The sequence below is a fragment of the Myotis brandtii genome, unplaced genomic scaffold, assembly GCF_000412655.1.
Source record: "Myotis brandtii unplaced genomic scaffold, ASM41265v1 scaffold517, whole genome shotgun sequence".
NCBI classification, from domain to species: Eukaryota; Metazoa; Chordata; class Mammalia; order Chiroptera; family Vespertilionidae; genus Myotis; species Myotis brandtii.
This window is the reverse complement of record NW_005369706.1, coordinates 520,296-540,442: the sequence shown is the minus strand read 5'-3', so window position 1 is coordinate 540,442 and position 20,147 is coordinate 520,296. Positions and strand designations below refer to the sequence as shown.

At 57.0% G+C, this 20,147-nt stretch overlaps 1 protein-coding gene across 5 annotated transcripts in view; it reads right to left on the bottom strand.

The window, feature by feature from the left end:
• Window positions 1–789: 789 nt before the first annotated feature.
• NCKAP5L (NCK-associated protein 5-like) overlaps window positions 790–20,147 on the bottom strand; it is a 35,291-nt gene continuing 15,933 nt past the window's right edge. The window contains exons 2-13 of one of the 5 annotated variants that reach the window (XM_005877313.2): window positions 14,771–14,832; window positions 13,420–13,577; window positions 12,671–12,739; window positions 12,519–12,557; window positions 11,685–11,804; window positions 8,703–8,816; window positions 5,132–7,752; window positions 3,489–3,648; window positions 3,136–3,217; window positions 2,504–2,812; window positions 2,285–2,427; window positions 790–1,680 (exon numbers count right to left, since the gene is read on the bottom strand). In XM_005877313.2, the coding sequence (XP_005877375.1) occupies window positions 1,465–1,680; window positions 2,285–2,427; window positions 2,504–2,812; window positions 3,136–3,217; window positions 3,489–3,648; window positions 5,132–7,752; window positions 8,703–8,816; window positions 11,685–11,804; window positions 12,519–12,557; window positions 12,671–12,739; window positions 13,420–13,542 (3,996 nt within the window). In that variant the 5' untranslated portion in view covers window positions 13,543–13,577; window positions 14,771–14,832 and the 3' untranslated portion in view covers window positions 790–1,464. Of the gene's footprint in view, window positions 1,681–2,284; window positions 2,428–2,503; window positions 2,813–3,135; window positions 3,218–3,488; window positions 3,649–5,131; window positions 7,753–8,702; window positions 8,817–11,684; window positions 11,805–12,028; window positions 12,218–12,518; window positions 12,558–12,670; window positions 12,740–13,419; window positions 13,578–14,770; window positions 14,833–20,147 lie in introns of those variants that run through there. The other 4 variants (XM_005877314.2, XM_005877315.2, XM_014548632.1 and 1 more) reach the window with 4 other exon arrangements.

Below are 20,147 nucleotides of genomic sequence, written 5' to 3'. Positions count from 1 at the left end.
CCAGCCTCAAGGCCAGGAGTACCGAGCATGATACCGCCCAGGCGGCCTCCAGACTGTATGCCACAGGAGGCAGCACGTGTAGGCTATGTCAGGCAGGCGCGCTGAAGAATCACCCTGCACCTCGCAACCGGGTGGGCAGGAGCTGACCAATGTGAGATGAGCTGGTTGCCACCTGGTTCACCTTCAGATCATTGCCCAGCTCCAGGCCCAACAGGAAATCCAAGAGCTGGAGGGCGGCAACCACCCTCTGTCCTCATGCCATGTGGAGTCTGAAATAACTCCTGGAAGTCCCTTCTTCACAGCCTCATTCCTGGCCTCCCTTCCGAAAGTGAGATTTGAGAGCCATGGGAACTGCTGGTTGAAATGAGGTAGAACAGAGGCATGATCTGGGAAAGCCCAAGATCTGAGGAAAAATTAGAAGGTGGCAACAGTTTGGGATCCAGTTGCCTCCCTTTATGGTAACAGGGGACGACAGACACTTCACTCTGCTTACCCTCCAGCCCCTGGAGCTCAGAATTTGGAGGGCCTACCTCATTTCATGTGTACGGGGTTTAAGTGCCTGCCCACGGCTACCCTGCCCAAGCCCTGGACCAGGGCACTCTCCCCAGCCCAGGCCTAAGCAGACCCCAGTCCCTCAATTCTAGGTGACCCCAGCCAGATCCCCTGGAAGGTGGGTTGCTTCACAGGGCGCCCAAGACAGTCTCACCCACACCCCCTCCCCCTGGTGCCCACAGTCTCCGCCCACTTGTCCATCCCTGAGTCCTCCCACAGAACAAGTCGAGTCGGGGGTACAGCGGGGCCTTCATGTTTTATTAGGGATACTGCAGAAGCAGAGGCTGGAAGCAGAGCAGCCGCATTTATAACGACAGATAAATTAACCGCAGTGCGGGATGAGGGTGGGGAGTGGGGATTGGGCCGGGTGCTTTAATGTATAAAAAAACAACAACAAAAAGACTGACAAATGACCCCAAAGACATGGGACAGGGGAGGGCAGCACCATCCAGACAGCAAGGAGGACCAGGGCAGATGAGAGAGAAGGCAACTTGACCCCTCGCCCCCAAACTCCACCAGCGCGGGGCCTCCGGCTGGCCCCGTAGGGGCTGGGGGCAGGGAGCGGCCAGGTTGGCGGAGATGGCACAGCCGGCGGGCAGGAAGCCCAGCACCACGGGATGGCTCAGCCTGAAGTAGGAGCTAGGGCTGGGGCAGCGGCCTGGAACCCAGTCCCTCAGAGGAAGAGCCTGACTCTGGGTGAGAGGAAGGACCAAAGGTGGGGTCTCTCCCTGAGCTGAGAGTGGTCATCTCCTCCACAGCAGCGGAGGGCAGGGGGGGTGCCAGGCGCCCCCTTCACCTTCTGGTCCATCTGCCTCTTTGGTCCCTGCAGGGAGGAGCCGCATGGCCCCGAGGGGGCAGGGCCTGAGGAGAGCCGGTCCAGGCTGTGTCCGAGAGGGGCCGAGGCGCAGCTCCTCAGCCCTGACTCCCACAGGAGGAGAGCGAGTCGTAGAGCGAGTCGCTGAGAGACTCGGAGGTCTCCAGCCCTGGGGGGCCCCCACTGGCCACTCTGCCTTCCTCACCCATGTCCGATGTGCTGGGAGTGCGGCTACCCCCAAACGCCGGGCCCGGGGGTGTGGCAGTGGCTGGGCGGCTGCGCTCCAGGCTCAGCTTCCGGTCCACAGGCAGGGCCTGGGAAAGGCAGGGAGGCTCAGGAGGAAGCTCTCTCACCCCCGGCCCTGCCTGAAAGCCTGGGCCCTGCCCCGGGCACGGGGGCTCTGCAGACGGGGCCCACCACGGAGGGCGCCCACAGAGGAAGCTGGCTGGAGGCATGACTGAGCACAGCCCCACCACGGTTCTGTGGAAGGACAGAAACCCTTTCCGGAGAGGTGTAAGAAGAGAGATGGGGCCTGGCCAGTGTGGCTCAGTGGTTGAGTGTCGACCCATAAACCAGGAGGTCACAGTTCGATTCCTGGTCAGGGCATGTGCTCGGGTTGCGGGCTCGATCCCATGAAGGGGGCAGGAGGCAGCTGATCAATAGTTCTTTCATCATTGACCTCTCTCTCTCTCTCTCTCTCTCTCTCTCTCTCTCTCTCTCCCTCCCTTTCCCCTTCCTCTCTGAAATCAATAAAAACGTATTAAAAAAAAGGGAGGTGGGTGGGCTGCTCAGAGGGGCACCCAAGGGGTTCTCCACTCAGTCCTCCTCCAGGAAGGGCTGTACCTCACAGGAAACACTGGTCTTTCCCTTACCCCCTGCCCGCCAGTCTTATGCCCTTTCCCCTCCCACCATGCTCACCATGGGGGTCCTGGGCAGCCCCTCCAATTGTCGGGGTGGGCACAGGAAAGGGTCAGTGGAGCCACCAGCTGCCCTGGCATTGGGGAAGGTCCAGTTTTTGGCCAGCTGGACAGGAGGGAGAGGTCCTGGGTCTTCACAGGGATCTATGTGGTGACAAGGGGAAGGAGGTGGTGGTGGGTGGAGTACAGGGACAGCCCACCCACCTGTGCAGACACTCACCGTCAGGGCAGGTCTGATGGCCCCGGTGGCCGGGAGCAGCAGTGAGCAGTGCGGGGAAGGTCGGCATGCTGGGGTGCCGCCCGCTCACCAGCAGCTCCTCGATGCCTGGCACCTCACGCTCCAGCGTGTGGGCGCGGCGGGGGACTTTGGTAAGGGGTGGTGGCCGTGCTGGGGGCCCCCCGGGTGGGGGCTCCAGCCGTGGTGGCTTGGTCTTGGGAGGATTCTTGCTGGGAGTCCCACTGCTGCCATGGTCTGGGGGCGGGAAGGTCCCAATGCCACTGTCCAGGGTTCGAGTCAAGGAGCCACAGGCTGGGGGAGGGGAGGGTAAGTCATGAATGTGAGGCTGCAGGTGGCTCATCCACTCTGCCTTCTTCCAGCTTCCTGCCCCAGCCTAGGCTCCACCCCTGGTCCAGGCCCCTCCAGGCCCAACAGGCTAGGTGGTCCCTGCCTACCCTGTCCCACCTTCTCGAGGTTTGGAGAAGGGTGGCAGGTACCCTGAGTGTAAGAAGTGATATTTCTGTGCAGCCCCAGGGCCCGCTTGGTGATTGGTACCAATATGGCACTCAGGGCCTGGCATCTGCTGCAGTGACAGGAAGGGGTAAAGCCCTATTCTTGGCCCTTGATCTACTGACCTGTGAAGTGTGAGGTGGGCACTGGCTCGGCCAGGCTGACCTCTGAAGGCATCTCTTCCCGCCTTCCTGGCTCGCTGCTTGGCTGTGGGAAACAGGAGACCTCTGAGCACATTCGTCCCCTACCCCAAACCCCTCTCCTAGCCGCATCATTAGGACCCCTGAAGTATGGATCTGAGAGTGCCCAAAGCCTTCCAGCCCTCAGGAGGTCCTCTCCCCTTCCCAGCACCTCCCATCCCCCACCAGAAATGCATTCAGCAGCTTCCAGGCCTCAGGGAGGGGAGCCCTCCAGGGTTAAGAGGTCTGACAGGACCAAGAGACCAGCTCTCCACCCAGCCCTCGTCCCAAGAACTTACCTTCCCAGGTTTTCCGCAGCTCTGAAGAGGGCCCACCAGGCCATTTCGGGGCCCACAGGCTGGCCAGGGGTTCTTGGGGTCAGAGGACACTGGCTGGAAGTCACCATACTCGGGTTTGGGCTCCCTCCAGCTCTTGGGTGGCAGCTCCTTGCCATCCACCCTAGGGGCAACAGTGCAGGAGATGAGGGAGGCCTTGCTTCCACCAATGGTGTGGGTCTAGTCTAGTGAGACACCCCCCCGCCCCCCCCCCGTCCCTGGGGAAGGGGACATATCCCTGGTGGTTGCCCACAACAATCCCTTCTGACAAGGGAACTGGCAGAGACCCTAGAGCAGTGGTCGGCAGACTGCGGCTCGCGAGCCACATGTGGCTCTTTGGCCCCTTGAGTGTGGCCACGAAGTTTCAATCGCACTGTATGTGCGCGCCCGCACGTGGTATTTTGTGGAAGAGCCACACTCAAGGGGCCGCAGTTTGCCGACCACTGCCCTAGAGGAACCCCAGAGGGATAGCAGGGGCTGGGAAGATGGGAGAACTCTCCCAAAATTACCCAGAGTCAAGGTTAGAGACCACGCTACAATGTTGGCAGATAAATGGCAAACCTGGTCACATCCTGGCCCACACAACACACCCAGCCTGGCCCAGCTGAATTTGCTGTCCAAATCACACCAGACCTGGGGCCCAATTCCTGCAGACATTCTGCCTTAACGTGGCCCAGACAGCGCAACCCCAAGCGTGGGAGGCCACTCTGTAAACCACAGCTCCCATTGCTGGGTCTGCGGCAGATGCCAAAGGACAAGATGGGAAGGAGACCCCCCTTTGTTCTATAGCAGGAGTGGGGTACCCTTTTTCTGCCAAGAGCCATTTGGACATTTATAACATTATTCGCAGGCCATACAAAATTATCAACTGAAAAATTCTAGCCAATTTGGCTCAGTGGATAGAACTGAAGAGTCCCAGTTCAATTCTGGTCAAGGGCATGTGCCTTGGTTGCAGGCTTGATCCCCAGCCCTAGATGAGGCACAAATCGATGTTTCTCTCACATCGATATTTCTCTCTCTGCCTCTCCCCGTCCCTTCCATTCTCTCTAAAAATCAATGGGAAAATATCCCTGGGTAAGGATTGACAACAACAACAAATTATCCTGCTATATTTGGTCAAACATTTAATTAACTCACCCTTAATGCCTTGGCAGGGCCAGGCCAAATGATTTCATGGGCCTTATACAGCCCTTGGGCTGGATGTTCCCCACCCCTGTTCTATAGAATGGGAAACCCCAGAGTGAGACTTCATCAGGCCATGGCCAGGAACTAGCATCTCTTTGACTGCTGTGTGCAGGCATTTAGGTTGGCTGCCTCACCCAACACCGGAGATGATCCAGGAAAGTGTGGACTGTTCCCTCTTCCCAAATGAGAAACTGCGTCTCAGCAAGCCTGATATCAGCCAGAGAGGCGGGGAGCTGGGGAACAAACACCCCAACTTTCCTCTTGGTCAGGCAGCTAACCCCCCAATATTTTGGTAGCATTTTGCTTGACCTCTGACCCCTTCTGACCTCTGGGAAGCCTAAGCTCGCAGGCCAAGTGTTGTACCCATGGAGAGACAAGGGTCCTCAGTCACCAAGCACCTGCGACTGGTCCCAGGCCCTCACCTGTTGAGCAGCTGCTGCATGAAGGTGTCTGCGCCCTGGTACATGCCAGTCAGCTGGCCCTGGACCTGCCCCAGCCCTGCACTGGGCCCTGGTGCTGGTCCCCCGGGCCGCGGCCGGGCCCTGCTGCTCAGGTAGGCCTTCTCCTCCTCCAGCGCCCGGCGCAAATCCTCTGCCTTAGCCATCAGCTTGGAGATGTTGAGGCTCTCTGCCTCCAGCTTCCGGGATTCTACCTTTACCTCCTTCCGGAGCGGGGAGCCCCCGCTGGCCCCTTCCTTGCTCTTGGTGGCCTCTGTGCGGCGGTTTAGTGCTGGCAGCTTGCTCTTCTTAAGGCCAAACCAGCTGGCGATGCTGCTAGTGTTTCGGTGCTTAGCCTCGGTGCCTGGTGCCCGCTCCTGACCCTGGAGCCGCAGTACATTCTCCTCGATGCCCTTCATCACCTTCTCCTCAATGGCCGAGTGTAGGGCACGCCCCTCAGGACCCTGGCTTGAGTCAGCCGGGCCAGGTGCTGAGGGTGTGGGCTGAGCCATGGTGCTACCACAGTCTGTCCATGGTGGGCCCTTCCCCTTGTCAGGCTTGGGGGGCTCCTTGGTGGCTGGCAGGGCCACAGGTCGGGGCACCACCTTGGTAGGTGACTTGGAAGGTAGCTTTGTCGGGCTGCCGTGGGGGCTCTTACTGGGCTTGCCCAGGCTGGGGGCTGAGGTTGGTACTTTGGCAGGGGTGCGGGGTACCTGGGGACACAGGGCCCCTGCCAGCCGGCTCTTGGCCAGCTCCACTTTGGTGAGGCAGCTCCTCGGTGAGACAGGATCCAGGTCCACCCGGGCCCCCATGGAGTGGGAGGAGTAGACTCGGGCCCCAGGGTCCCCCAGGAGCCCAGGTTCCTGTTGCTTTAGGCTGCTCGTGCCCAAGGCCACTGCCCCCCGCAGGGCCCCCTTGGCTTCTGGCTGCTCAGGGGGCCTGGGGATGGAGAGTGCCAGGTCTCCAGTACTCTCCCCTGACCTCCCTGCTCCCCGCACCTTCTCGGTGCCAAGCCTGGCTGGCACCCCGTTCTTCTCTGGGCCCTGGGACCCCTCGGGGCCAGTCTTCAGCTTCCCCAGGGCTGCCAGTCTGTCCCGCAGGGGCGTGTGGCCAGGATCTCCAGGTCGCCGTCCTGCCCCCTGGCTGGGCTTCTTGGCTGAGCTGCCTGGGGTCCGGCGGCAAGGATGGGGAGACTCCAAGCCTGCCTTGTCCACATTTTTCTCCTGGGGGCTCCCATAGGGGCAGGATTCTGGGAGGCAAGGGCTAAGGGGGGCTCCAGGGCTTCTGAGGACCTCAGGGGCCTGCTGCACCTCCAGAGTTAGTGGTGGGTAGGTGGGCACCTGCAATGGGGGTGGGGGTGGCTCTGGAGAAGGCCCCCTAAAGGTGCTCCGGGAAAGGTCCAGGATGTTCTCGTAGCAGGGCGACCCAGGGGACAGCGTGGTGGAGAAGGCTGGCTGGGGAGGTCGGAGCTGTGCAGAGTCCGGGGTTGTGGAGCAGGGTGAAGGGCTGGTGGGCAGGCCCTGGGCCCCGTCTGGGGACAGTTCTCCTCCACCCAGGCCCTTTCGGGCCAGCAGTGGGGAGGGGCTGCCATCGGAGCCGCTGTTCCGGCAGGGGATTCGGGAGTTCCGGGGGAGCTGAGGGCTGAGCTGGGGGCCTCCTGGGCTGGGGACCTTCTCCGAGGCTGGAGGCAACTTTAGAAACTTGAGCCCTCTGGCTGGAGAGGGCAGAAGGGGTCCCTGGGCTTCCCCAGGAGAAGGGGAGCCAATTTGGAGCTTGCTTTTCACCTGAGAAGAGGAGTGGGGGTGGCCAGGTCGAGAGCCCGGGGGGGCTTCCCCCGCACTAATGAACATGCTGAGGAAGGGGAGGGACTCCTGGCCCTCTGAGGTAGCACCAAAGACTGGCCTGTGAGCCTCTGGGGCACCCCCACCCCAAGCTGACCTGGGGAAGCCTTTGGACTTGGGTAGCTGTGGGGGGCCCTGGTCTGGGGAGGATGGCTGCCTGGAGCCTGGGTGGTCCCCGTTGAGTGGGCCGGTGGCCCCGGCCAGGAAGGCCTGTAGGTAAGACTCTGTGTCCTCAAGGAGCTGACCCAGGTTCAACTGTTTGTGGGCCAGGGCCCCGAGCAGGGTGTCGGGGCTGGGTGCCTCATTGGGATCACCTGCCTCATCAGAAGAGGAGGAGGAGCTGCTGCCTGGGGCACAGGGTGGGCCAGAGATGGCACCTTGGGCCTGCAGGGAGCCCCTACTAGGGCCCCAGGGCCGCCCAGCACCCTCTTCCTCCCCATGGTTCCCCAAGAGGCGCTCCCAGTGTAGCAGGCCTCCCAGGCTACCAGGGCCGAGTAGCAGGTAGGGGGGCCAGGGGGAGGGCTCAGGCTGGGGTGGGCCACACAGCTCGCCATTGATGGGCTCTGGGGAGCCAGGACCCTCGCTTGGAGGCCGCCAGGGGGTGGCAGGTGAGCAGAGAAGCAAGGGGTCAGTCTCTTCCAGAGCTCTCAGCACCTCCAGGATCTGGGCTTTCTTTCGAAGGAATGGGGACAGGGCATCCAGCGCTGGGGGTGGGGCAGCCGGGGGTCCTGGGCCTCCTGGCCGCAGCTGCTGCTCCCAACACACCTGGGGGGAGAAACAGCATAAGGAGACCATGTGCAGACCCAGGGCCTGAGCTGCGCGTAACTGTGTATGGCAGGAACACAGCTGGCCTGGTTTTGTCTCTGTCCCCAAAAGGAATGGACAGCTCCTGGGATACGAAGGCTCATCCTCCCTAAGGATCACTGAGCCCTGGTTAGTCCAACTCCTTCCTGGAGTGACTGGGGTTGGGTGGGCACCCCATTTCCCTTCCTGGCTATCCCAGCCCTGCTTTTCCACCACTTCCCACTGCTGTTTGGGTCGGCAGGGCTGCCCACCGACAACACTGACCGCTATGCTTGTCCCGGGGAGGGAGGCCTGTTCGTTTTTCAGGCTCAGAAAGAACACAGACTCAAGAAGGGGATGTGATGCAGCCAATTCCTAAGCCACTGCAGCAAGCCCAGGCCCTTTCAGGTCAGACAGCGGCCTGCTGACCTGATCTCCATGGAGAAGAGGACTGGGAATGACTCTCCTGCAAGCCCATCCCAGCTTTTGCCCGGCCCCCTCTCGTGCCCAGTCCAGTCTGACATAGTGGTTAACTCCATGGGCTCTGGAGCCAGGCCGTGTAGCTTCAAGAACCAGATCTACTACTAACTAGTTATATGGCCTTTGGCAAGTTACTGAATCTTCAAGCTTCATAGTATCATCTGTAAAACGGATGCTAGCTATGTTTAACCTCATAAGGCAGATGAGACCCAGGTGCTCAGCAGTGGCTGGCACACAGGGAGCCGTGACTCCTACTGCAGAACTAACACATTTGCTTGCAAGGCCAGTGGTTGGGATGGGACCTGTTTTTCTTGGTCTGAGGTGACACAGCCTGGTCAAGAACCTGTGCATGGGGCACGGCCTCCCCTGGGACTCATTAGAAATCAGCAATGGAGGCAACGGACAAGCCCATGGCCAGCGGAACCACTGACCACCGTGCCCAGCCCGCCTACCTCTCTCTGCCCAGCACAGCGCCCCAGAGGCAGCGAGGTGGCCAGTCCCTCGGCGGAGCTCAGGGAGGGGGAGGCTGGTGGCTCTGATGGAGGCTGGAGTGGGGTAAGTGGGATCTGCAGGGAGAGGCAGAGTTAGCACAAGTGCTCTGTCCCAGGTCCCTACTTCCCCATGAACTAGGCCTTCCCGTCCCAGGGCAGGAAAGAGTTGCCCCTTCAGGGACATCTCCTGGCCCAAGGTATGTCCACCACTGTCCCCACCACCTGGTCAAGGAGCCTTGGGAGACCAAGGCACAGGCAGACTGAAGTGCATGCCCAGGTGGCAGAAAGGTGGGGCGGCCCAGGGGCTTTGGGGGAGGGGAGACGTGGCTCCTGGGCCCGAGGGCAGTGGCAGGCCCACCCCAGGTGCCACTGCAGGTCCAGGGCCGCTCTGCTCTTCCTCAGGACCTCCTCCCTGATTACAGAGAGAGTGCACAGCGAGGCCCCTCCTGTTCTGACTACCTCTGAGCCCAGCATCACAGGCTGCGACTAAGGGAAGGGGACTTATTACTGGGTTCCAGAAAAGAGATGGTGGTGTCAGCTATCACTTCTGTCTCCCTTAACTAGTCTCATGTGAAACCTGTACTCTGAGGATTACAGAAGTAGTGCTAAATCATGGGTCACTTCTCTCTCAGTCCCTGAGGATGTCACTTCCTTCGCTTTGGCATTTCAACTAGATAGCAGTCAACTTGAAGTCCTCCCTGTCTCTCACTCTCTGTAGCTTTCAGATCCCGTCTTGGCAGCGTCTCTGCCTCCCCTCTGGCCACCTGCAGCCGCCCCTTCAGCCCAGATCCTCACACCTCCTGCTGGATGCTTCTCAGTATTTCAGTCTCTGACTTGGGTGGCTTCTCAACCTCCGATATACAAGGCAGCCTAAAGCATTTTTTTCTTTCTTTCTTTTTTTTTACCCCCCTGAAGCATCTTTGTGCTCAAAGCCTCCTCTGCCTGCTCACTGAAGACAAGTCTGAACTCCTCTGCCTGCATTCCAGCCCAGCCTGCCTGGTCTTCCCGACGCCGGCTCCAGCTCTGTCTCTCACTGCTCCTCACACACCCTTTGTTCCAGCCCCGCGGAACAGCTTGCCGCTTCCGAGGCTTCCTGCTCTGTTCCTTCCACAGGGAATCGCATCTCTCTGCCCCCCGTTGCACTCTCTTTAAATCTCTCATCCATCAAGGCCCAGATCCAATGCCACCTCATTAAGGGAGCCCTCCCCAGCCTGTCTCTGTGCCCAGCCTTCCCCCACCCCCTCTGGCTCTTGGGCAGCGCTGTCACACTCCGCTTTGTACTACTGCTGCCTGTAGACCTGCCTTCGCTTCGGCAGTCCCGGGCCGTCAGGGGTTACATTTGCTCTGCACAGGCGACAGCCCTGTCCAGTTCCATATGTGTTGGCAAAGGCACTACTCACAAGAAGAGCTTAATTAGCATCTCAATGGGGCTTTCATCCTAGAAAAGCACAATTTAGGAATAACATGAATAATGATAAATAGCTGCTGCCGAACACTGACCATCTACTCTGGGCCAAGCCCTATTTATTATCTTACTTAATCCTCATGACAACCTGCAATATAGGTGCTCCTATCCCCACCTAGAAGGAAAAACTAGTTTGTGAGATGATATAATTTGTCCAAGGTCACATAGCTAAGAATTAGCTAAGTTAGGGAGTTTATCTGAGGTTCATGCTCTTTCCATTATGTCATAAATTACCTCTGGGGAAGATGACTCTATGACCCCAAACCCCAAAATTCATCTAAAAAGCCCAAATTCAAATCCCAGAATTAATTTAAGTAAAAAAAAAAAATGACTTAAGGATGATTTATACCTCTTTTATCACTAGTTACTGAGAAGGAATGGACGGGGTGAGATCGGCCAGTGTGGTTAGGCCTCTGGGAATTCCAGGGTGAACCCTGTAGCTGGGCAAGACCAGGGCAGGGGGGCTGCAGTCCCTGCGGCTGATTCACTCAGCTTTGTACCTGCCTGGTGACAGGAGTTCTAGACAGGCAGGGTCAGGCCTCCCAGGAGCTGAGGGCATCCTGCCCAGGGTCTGGGAGCCAAGAGCTGCCTGGTTTGTATCAGACAAACACACACACAGAAGGCACTTCTCTTCTTGTCAAGGTCAGAGGTGGGGTGAGGGTGCGCCGGCTGACTTCAGAACCTGGAGCTGCTGCTGACCCTCCTACCCCCGTGTCTCACCCCATCCTTGGGGCTTTCTGACAGCGTGACCCCAAACGAGCACAGGATTCACTCCGAGTGGGCTCCTGCTTCTCCCGGGTAAGGCGGGTGCCGGGGCTAGAAGCAGGGACTAACCAGGGTCTACGGCCATGTCCGAGTCAGTGGGTGAGCATACAGGATGGGACAAAAGTAGGTTTACAGTTGCTTGTATGGAAAAATAATACAATAATAAATAATAGTACAAGAATAAACTCTGTGTTTTGTAAACCTACTTTTGCCCCACCCGTATGCAATGTGCACAAATACAGAGTTGTCCGGCCAAGTGCCTTTCCTGACCTCTCTGTGACACCAAGCGCTGGGTGCCTTCCACCCGGTCCCACCCCAGCCCCTGGCCAAGAAGAGGCAGTGCAGTGGCCAAAGGGGCCCCTTGGGAGTGTGAAATAATTACAATTTCAGCTTCCACCCATCTCCCCACACAGGGGGAGAGTAAGCAGGAGCCTCTCTGTCAGTAAAAGGGATCCCATCCACCTGGGAGGGAAGCACCTGCAAGGTGGGGGGCAGCCCGGCTTGAGGGGACTCAGGGAGTTTTCACCCCGTCTAAGGCGCACATCTATCAGGCCAGGCGGGCCTTCCCTGGATGGACTCCCTCCAGAATGGAGGGAGCGCTGGGCAGCCTGCTTCTGTGGGTGTTTTGGGGAAGAGTGGGTGGTGGTAATGATGGGGCTGGGGGAGGCAGGAAAGTGAGGTGTGATGCGGGAAGGAGAATGGCTTGTGCCCACCTGAGGGAGGGAGCCTGTCGTGAGCTGGAGTTTCTGCTGAAACAGGGAGCTCAGCATCTGGTTCTGTCGTTCGAGGTCAAACACTCTCTTCTTCAGCTTGATGCACTCCTCCCGAAGGTCCTGCGGCCGCCCGGGAGGAGGTGGAGGAAAATAAGGAGAGCATACCAGGGAGGGTGGGTGAGCACACAGTTCCTTCATCAGAGCAGTGGGCACTCCTCCCGGGCATGCCCTTCTCCTGCAACCTCCTCCGTGAAGGAGGCTGCAGCTATCAAATCCTCAGGGGATGATAAATTCTCTAAAGTTAACCACCCACGGAGGGAGGTAAATCCCATTCCCATTGGTACCTTCCCCAATCCTGGAGCCAGCCCAGCGCCTCTTAGAAACCACACATTAAAGAAGGGTCCATACAAGGCAGAAGAAGATCTAGGGGTCAGATGGACCATGTGTCGAGAAGTTACCCACAGTACTTCAGTAAATATTTAGATGCCACCTTATGCTCCCAACATCAACACTGCTTTCAGGTCCATTACAATCTGGGGCCAGAATAAGAGAAGGATTCAAGCCCAAATCAAAGGTACCAAAACTCAGAGATCTGGCCTCACCTATGCCACCCCTGTCTCCCGATAAAACAGTACAGGCCTGTCTGAAGTGAGGAAGCGAGGGGTGGGGGAGGGATGGGGGCATCACTGGGCCAATAGGACATTTCCACCAAGCTCCCTCCTCTAGCCCCCAACAAAGGCTTAGCTGAGAAGGCTCAGGGGACTGCTGTGGTACCCAGGACCTCTCCCAGGGAGGTTGGACTTAGGGGTGAGAAGGTCTCCCATGGCCACTTACCTTTTGGTTCAGTAGTGCCTGTACCACATGGTTGGCAACCTGGGGACAGAAAGCCCCGAGGCAGAGATGTCAGCCAACAGCCTTTATCTGGAGGAGACAAGCTATGCTCCCCAACCCTCCCCAGCATCAGTCCCACTGCAGACCCCACAGACCTCGTCCAGACAGCGCTCATAGGTCTCCCGCTGGTTTTCGTTGGCCTGGGCAAGTGCCGAGTTCTCTGCCTGCAGGAAGCGGGAAGAGGGCAAAAAGGAGGCTATGGGACCATTCTTCCCTCAGGGCAAACTCCTTTTGGGGAAGGGGAGGCAAGGAGTCTACTAACTACCCCACTGCCCACCTCTTGGCTCTGGATGGATTCTGCCACGGGGAGGCCTATAGAGATGGGCTGAGGGCATTAGAAGGCAGAGCTCAGATGTCTGGTTTTCTGTAACCTCAACCTCAGTCCAGTGACCAGGACCTAAGGTGGGAGGTGCCAAGAGTAACCCTGATTTCCCTGGGGAGAGGGCAGAGGAGATTGGCAGGACCTTAAGAATGTGATGTAGGGCCTTAGTTTAAGGATCCATGTCCTTGTTCCTCAAATCCTGAGTGCCAGGACATCTAAACCCTTTTTCCTCTGTGACCACCCTTTTCCTCAGAGCATGAATGTGGGGGAGAAGTGGGGTAAAGAAGGGAGACATTGAGGGGTTAGGACAAGCCTGCCCCTGGGCATGCCTCCTGTCCCTGAGCGGCACCTAGCCTAGAGAGCTAAGGGCAGGGAGAGGGCTTCTCAGAGGAGCTCTCCTAAGAATGTTCATCTCCGCTCCAACCTGGCCAAGGGGGCTGAGAGGAAGGGCAGCCGCACCCAAACACCCCACCAAGCTCAGAGGAAAGGGCAGCCCTACTGCCCCCCACGCCCCGTGCCCACCTCCAGCTCCCGCAGTCGGTGCAGGAGCTCCTGGCAGGTACCCGGCTCCATGCCGCCATCACCACCCTCTCCTGGCCTCGGGTTCTCAGGACTCCCAGCCGGCTGGTCCATGGCCTCTGACATCAGGCCCTGGGAACAAGTGCGAGAGGCCGGGCAGGCTGCTCCAGGGCCGGGGAGGTGAGCGGGGGAGGAGGACAAAGATGAAACTTGTTAGTATTCTCGGAGTTGAGCTCAGTGGGACTGATGTGCCACGGACACTGTAACAACTCAGTCTAAGTCTCTCTGGTCACGGGAAAAAGACACTCTTCCCATCTGAAGAACAAAAACCATTGTTTTGTAAAGCCCCGTAACTGCACTCGCCCTGTCACAGGTCACACAGGCACTGGCCAGGAGCTGAGAAACCTGAATTCTCCGCCGCGACTGGCCTCCATCTGGCACACTGTACCCTCCTGGCGACACTGGGAGGTGCCTGCCTGCCTCCAAGGATCCCTGGTCCTCTGCAGGGGCTCGGCCCTTTACTCGCCTTTCCATTTGGCCAGCTCCTTCCTATCATTCCTTGGATTATTTCAATCCAAGTCCACTCAGGTCTGTAACGGTCTCCCCCGGACTCTCGATTCCATGAGGGCATGTTCATGTCACTGCCCAGGCTTACACTTCCTGGTGTGCAAGAGACAGACTGAGCACCAACTAAAGAGACCAGCCTTGCCCTAACCGGTTTGGCTCAGTGGATAGAGCATCGGCCTGCGGACTGAAGGGTCCCAGGTTCGATTCCGGTCAAGGGCATGTACCTTGGTCGTGGGCACATCCCCAGTAGGAGGTGTGCAGGAGGCAGCTGATCGATTTTTCTCTCTCATCGATGTTTCTAACTCTCTATCCCTCTCCTTTCCTCTGTGTAAAGAGACCAGCCTGTCACTGCATGAACACAGCCAGCCAGGCTTCTAACCTGAACTGTGTGTGTGATGCCCCACCCCGCCACACTGTTGCCATGGTTACTGCCGGTACTGACTAGGCTTCATCTTCCATTTGAGTTTCAATTTCTCTGCCAGAGGAAAGCGCTCATTTCCTTCTTCTACACAAATATTGTGGAAATTTCCAGTAGATGGGAAACCCTTCCTCATGCCAAAGGGTGGAGGCTCCGGTTTACAACTGACTACTTGCCTCCCGGCCCCACTGAAGCCCCCACAAAGGAGCTTAGCACTTCTGGACCAAGGAAGAGAGGACCGCAGCACTCGTCCTCCAGGCATCTGAACGCTCTCTCCTCCGTCCTCCACGGTGGGGCACAGGGCCCTGCCCCACTCAGCCTTCCCCCTCCCGTCCCCATCAACAGCCGCACAGGCCACAGAGCCCTCACCTGTCTCTGCTCCCTCGGCCAGGCTGGCACACTCACTCTGACAGCCAGAATGGTCACCTTGCCTGTGGAGAAACAGGGAGAGCATGTCAGCCATGCCTTCCACAAGCATTTATTTGGCTTCTGCTTGTGCCAGGCACGGGGCCACAGGGGAGAACAAGCCAGCGAAAGCCCTGCCTTTATGAAGCTTCCGTTTTATTGGGGGAGGCGGATCATACACGATAAACCAAGGAACACCCAAGGAACATATGCTGGGTCCTGGTAAGACACTGAGGGGCGACAGTTAAGCAGAGACCGACTGAAGTCCAGATCAAATCCTGGGATGGAAAAAGCATTCTGGGTAGAGGAAGTGCCAGTGCAGAGGTCCCAGCTCTCAGTCAGAAATCACTCAGACACCAGGTGGAAATGAACAGTCACACATGGTGCTTTCTTTCATCCTCATCACCACCTCAAAGGACTTAAAAGCTATTATCAGCACCTATATTTGAGATGAGGGAACCAAGGAATAGGAAGTTACACTTGCATACACTGAATGTATCCTGTGTGTTGCCACTTTCTCATGCATCATTCCACTTGATTCTCCTACCAAACCTGTAAGGGGAGCAAGCAGGCTCCAGAGGCAAAAGATGCAGCCCAAGTCACATGGCTGGTTCGCAAAGCGCACTGGACAGGCCTGGACTTCGCCACCCCCAGGCGGCCTCTCTGTGCACAAGTTGTACTGTAAGCTCCTTATAGTCAGTAAGCTCTGCAGTCCCAGGGCTCCCGGGACAATGCAGTTAAACAGACCTGGGTTAGAATCCTGACTCTGCAAGATCTGGCTCCTCACCTATGTAACGGGGATAAGAATACTATGCAGAAAGGGTTGCTGGAAGATGAAATGAGATCATGTACGTAGTGTTCTGCGTGAACTCGGTAAATGGAAGCTTTTCATATCATCACATCCTGACGCAGGCACAGTGGAAAGTCCTGCAAAGAGCCTGCTGTTACATCCCCCCACTTCTGGTCTATTCACAGGTAGGCAGACCCCGAGTCACCTCAGCCGGGGGTGCCCACTAACGGGCACCTGGAGATCTCAGAGTGCTGCCCAAACTGCCCTGCCTTCAAGGAGCTCCCCCTCTCCAACCCTCTCCCCCCAGCTCTCCACCCCAGAGCCAGGCAGCCTGCACTCTTCTCTGCCTGGCACCCCAGGAAGAGGGAACCAGCAAACAGGAGAGCACTTCTTCCTGAGTGAGAGTGTGTGTATGACAATGGGATAAATTGAAAACTAGAAGAAAAGGAAAAACGGTGTAATATTTACTTTTAGCACTACCACAATCTAAAGTCCTTTGTTGTTATTATTTTTAAATGTTTTTATTGATTTTAGAGAGAGAGGAAGGGAGAGAGAGAGAAACATCGATGTGAGAGAGAAATACTGATTGGTGGCCTCCTGCACGCACCCTGACTGTTGACTGAACCCGTAACCTGGGCCGGCAACCCTTTGGTGCACAGGTGGATACTCAACCAACTGAGCCACACTGGCCAGGGCAGTCCTTTGTTATTTTAACATCATAAAAATGTACCTAGTTGCCTGGTGGCAAGGCTCAGTGGTTGAGTGTCGACCTACAATCCAGGAGGTCACGGTTTAATGCCTGGTCAGGGCACATGCCCAGATTATGGGCTTGGTCCCTAGTGGGGGGTATGCAGAAAGCAGCTGATCAATGATTCTCTCTTATCATTGATGTTTCTATCTCTCTCTCCCTCTCCCTTCCTCTCTGAAATTAATAAAAATACAGTAAAAAAAAATGTACCTAGTATAACTTCATTTGCTATGACATTATCATGTTTGATATGTTTAGAAATGGACAGGCCTGGAAATAAAACAAAAAAAAGTTTCAAGAAATATCCTCTTTCCCACATGCACAAATAGGGGTTAAAACCAAAAAAGGGCTTTGGGTTACCTCCACCACTGGGCCAATTCCACCCCATCCACCACTCACCTCTGGGCCAACGCCCACTGGCTCCAGTCGGAGGGTCCCCTGCTCTAGGAGCAGCCTGCCCCCATGGATCACCAGCTTTCCCTCAATCCCCTCCCCATTTATTTCCCCAGTGGGTTGGGGTGGGTGCAGAAGTGCTGGGGAGTGTGAGGAAAAAAGTTGGGAGGATGAAGGACAGGAGTGGGATGAAAAGGCAATGTCCAGGGGCCAAGAAAGAATAAAGCTAATGGCTTAGCTGGTTTGGCTCAGTGCATAGAGAGCCGGCCTGCGGACTGAAGGGTCCTGGGTTCGATTCCGGTAAAAGGCACATGCCTGGGTTGTGGGCTCGATCCTCAGTAGTGGGTGTGCAGGAGGCAGCCGATCAATGATTCTCTCTCATCACTGATGTTTCTATATCTCTCTCCCTCTCCCTTCCTCTCAGAAGTCAATTAAAAAATAAAAATAAAGCTAAAACTGTGGAAAGCCCAAGTCTTGTGTTCGCCACACAACAAAAACCAAAGTAAGGGTGAAGGTGGTTTAGGAGAATATGTTTTCCTAAAAAAATAAAGATAGGGTTTGGCCTCAAGCTCTGAGCAGCCCCTGCTATGAGCAGCAGCAATATTAGGGGGAGACACCAGAGGCCCTGAGCGTACTTTCCCCAATCAGATGGAGGAACTAGAGCCATGCCGGGGTCCTACAGGATTGGAGCGGTGAGGAGCCTGGGGAAGAGCAGGAGGTACAGGCCTAGCTGGCTACGCCTATCAGCTCCTACTTCCTGAACCAAGATCCTGATGAGAGGAGGTGGAGCTGGCACCAGTGGGGGATGGAGATGCAGTTATGGATATCCAGGATTAGATCCAGGACTTGGGGCTTCATTTGCCAGACCCACCATTAGAGAGCAAGGGTGGAGATGAGGGAGCTGCAGCATTGAGCACCCCATGGACGCAGAACAGGTGGAGCTGGTGAAAAGGACGGAGGCTGGAGTAAGCCTGCCTGGGCTCAGGAGGCTCTCCAAGCCCGCAGGCATCCCCGACAGGAAGTGGTCACCTAGAGAGCTGCCTTATCTCCCCGCGTTCCAGACTGAACCAGCACAGCACTGGACACATGCCGGTTGTAATGTTCATCTCCTTCCTCAACCTCAAGACAAGTCAAACTTCTCAGGACCCACTTAATTCAGTTCTGTACTTGTGGGAACATCGGCCCAAGCCCAACCCACCTTAGCATTTTCACTCGGAGAATAAGGTACCCCATGTACACAGCCAATAAACAAACAAACAAACAAACATACAAACAAACAAAAGCATCCGGGTTAGACTCGAGGTCCCGGATGTGAGGACTGGCTGTGGATGATGCATACCCCACAGAGCCAACCATGCCACCCTCCAATCTGAGCGCCTGCGGGTCTCAGAGCAGGGAGGCCTGAGTCCCACTGTGATCTGGGGGAACCCTCCCAGTGATAAGCCACCCAAGAGCAACAGCTCTGCCATGTGTGTCTCTGTATCCCTGGCTGGGACTAGGAGAGACTCCGGAAATGGTGGCTGCAGGCAGGCTATGACTCAGCCTCACTTTGGGGGAGATATTTGCTGCCCTCGGCCGAGGAGGTCTGGCCAGCTCAGGAAAAGGGGCCTTCTCTGTGTCTGCAGGGCCACGAGGACAGGGCAGGAAGCTTTTGGCCAGGGTTAAGAGTCACAGGCTAGAGGCCTGCATTTGACCTTGGTGGTAGGGAGGGGCACATACTATGAGTCAGACCAGATTTTGAGTTCAAGATTTCTATGGTGTTAGGAAAACTTCCTGCATCTTTGCAATCCTATGGGGAATGTTAAGATACAGAGAGATACTACCACCTCCCGATCCTAATCAGCCTAATTAGGCCCTTCAGAGTCTGGGTTTTTGGCTTAAGTCTCATGAGAAAAAAAATCAACCCAGGTCAGTTCCCCAGTGGGGTCCCTACTGGGTGTCACTGGGGGCCCCTTGCCCCAGGGGCCGAGCACTCGCCTCCTTCCCGCAGGCCCACAACTACTCACAGCTTCTGTGTTCAGCCTGATGGGCTCCCGGGAAAAGCCCCAGCCTGGGGTTTTCAGGATGGCCCTGGTTTCAAACATTCCTCTGGTGGTCCTACCATAAATACATCCTGGATGTCGGATGTTGGGTCGAGGTCAGCCAGGGCTGCGTAGGGATGAAGCTGCAGGGTGTGGAAGCCCTAACTTGAACTGTGGGCTTCTCCCGCCACAACTGCCAACCAACAGGCAGCCCCGCCTCCGACAAAGGCCTGATTCAGAGGACGGTGACCTCAGTGCTGAGAGGAGGGAGAGAAGAGAGGAAGAGCAAAGCCTCTCTGGCCAGTCCTTGGGGGGAGAGCACAGTTTTCAAGCAGCCAGGGACAGAAAAGGGGGAACAGCTGCTTGGGCGTGGGGGCGGGGGGCAGTTCCAGGCCTGGGACGTGGCTGGTTCAGCCCAATCGCAGAGTGCATCTGCGTGACCACTATCTCTTCAGCCTACTCAGTCATGGCCCTAGAACCCACTGGCCCTTTAAAGCCAGGAAGGGACAGGGGCTTCCAGGGCCTCCGAAGAGATCTCTCTTGGCCTTTCAGGCAGCCAGAGCAAAGGAGTCGGGTCTGCAGCTCCCATTCCCTCCCCTGTGCCCTGGCAGAACGCAAGTCCAGGCCTGGGAGGAAGGGGCCTGAGAGGTGGCAGCAAGCCCCATGCTCCCTAAGCTGGGCCCTTTGCCAAGGCCTTGGGGCCCTGATGAGCCCCTCACTCACCAGCTGTTCCCCCAGAGTCCTCTAGGGAGAGAAGCCAGGGACTGGGAGGTGGGGGAGGGCTGGGCAGCTGCAGGAAGGCCGAGATGGAGAAGCTCGCTTTAATAACAGAATCATCCGTAACACCAACGGTTTCCCCCTCTGCTCCCCCCATTCTCCAGCTGCTTTCTGGAATCCCTGTCACACCCAAGAGTCCACTTGTAAACAGCAACTTCTGCACCCAGCAAACACTCCTTCCCGGGCAGGATGGGCCCTGGGCTGCCTGGGGGTGTATGGCGGCATATAAGGACTGAGGCCCCAGGGCACCCCTGGCCTGAAAATGGCCACCTTAATCCTTGACCCAAAGCATCTTTTAGCCCTAAGAATCCCAACTGGCCTCTTCCCTTCTCAGGGAAAGAGGGAAGACAGGAATTTCCTTCCCTGCTCCTGACAACTGGCCTTCGGAGAGGCATGTGTCCCTGAATCTCCCCTCTAACTTCCTCTTCACAGCCACTCCAAGAACCTCCGTACTATGATGTGGGTTCTTTGAACCGATAGTGGGATCAACCACCTGCCCTTCGAGGCAGTGCAGAAGGGCAGACATGTCAGGAGCCCAAAGGCTTATCTCTCCGCCCTGGGATCCCTCATGTTCCCTGTCCATAACATAAGCCAACAACAAAAACACAGCTG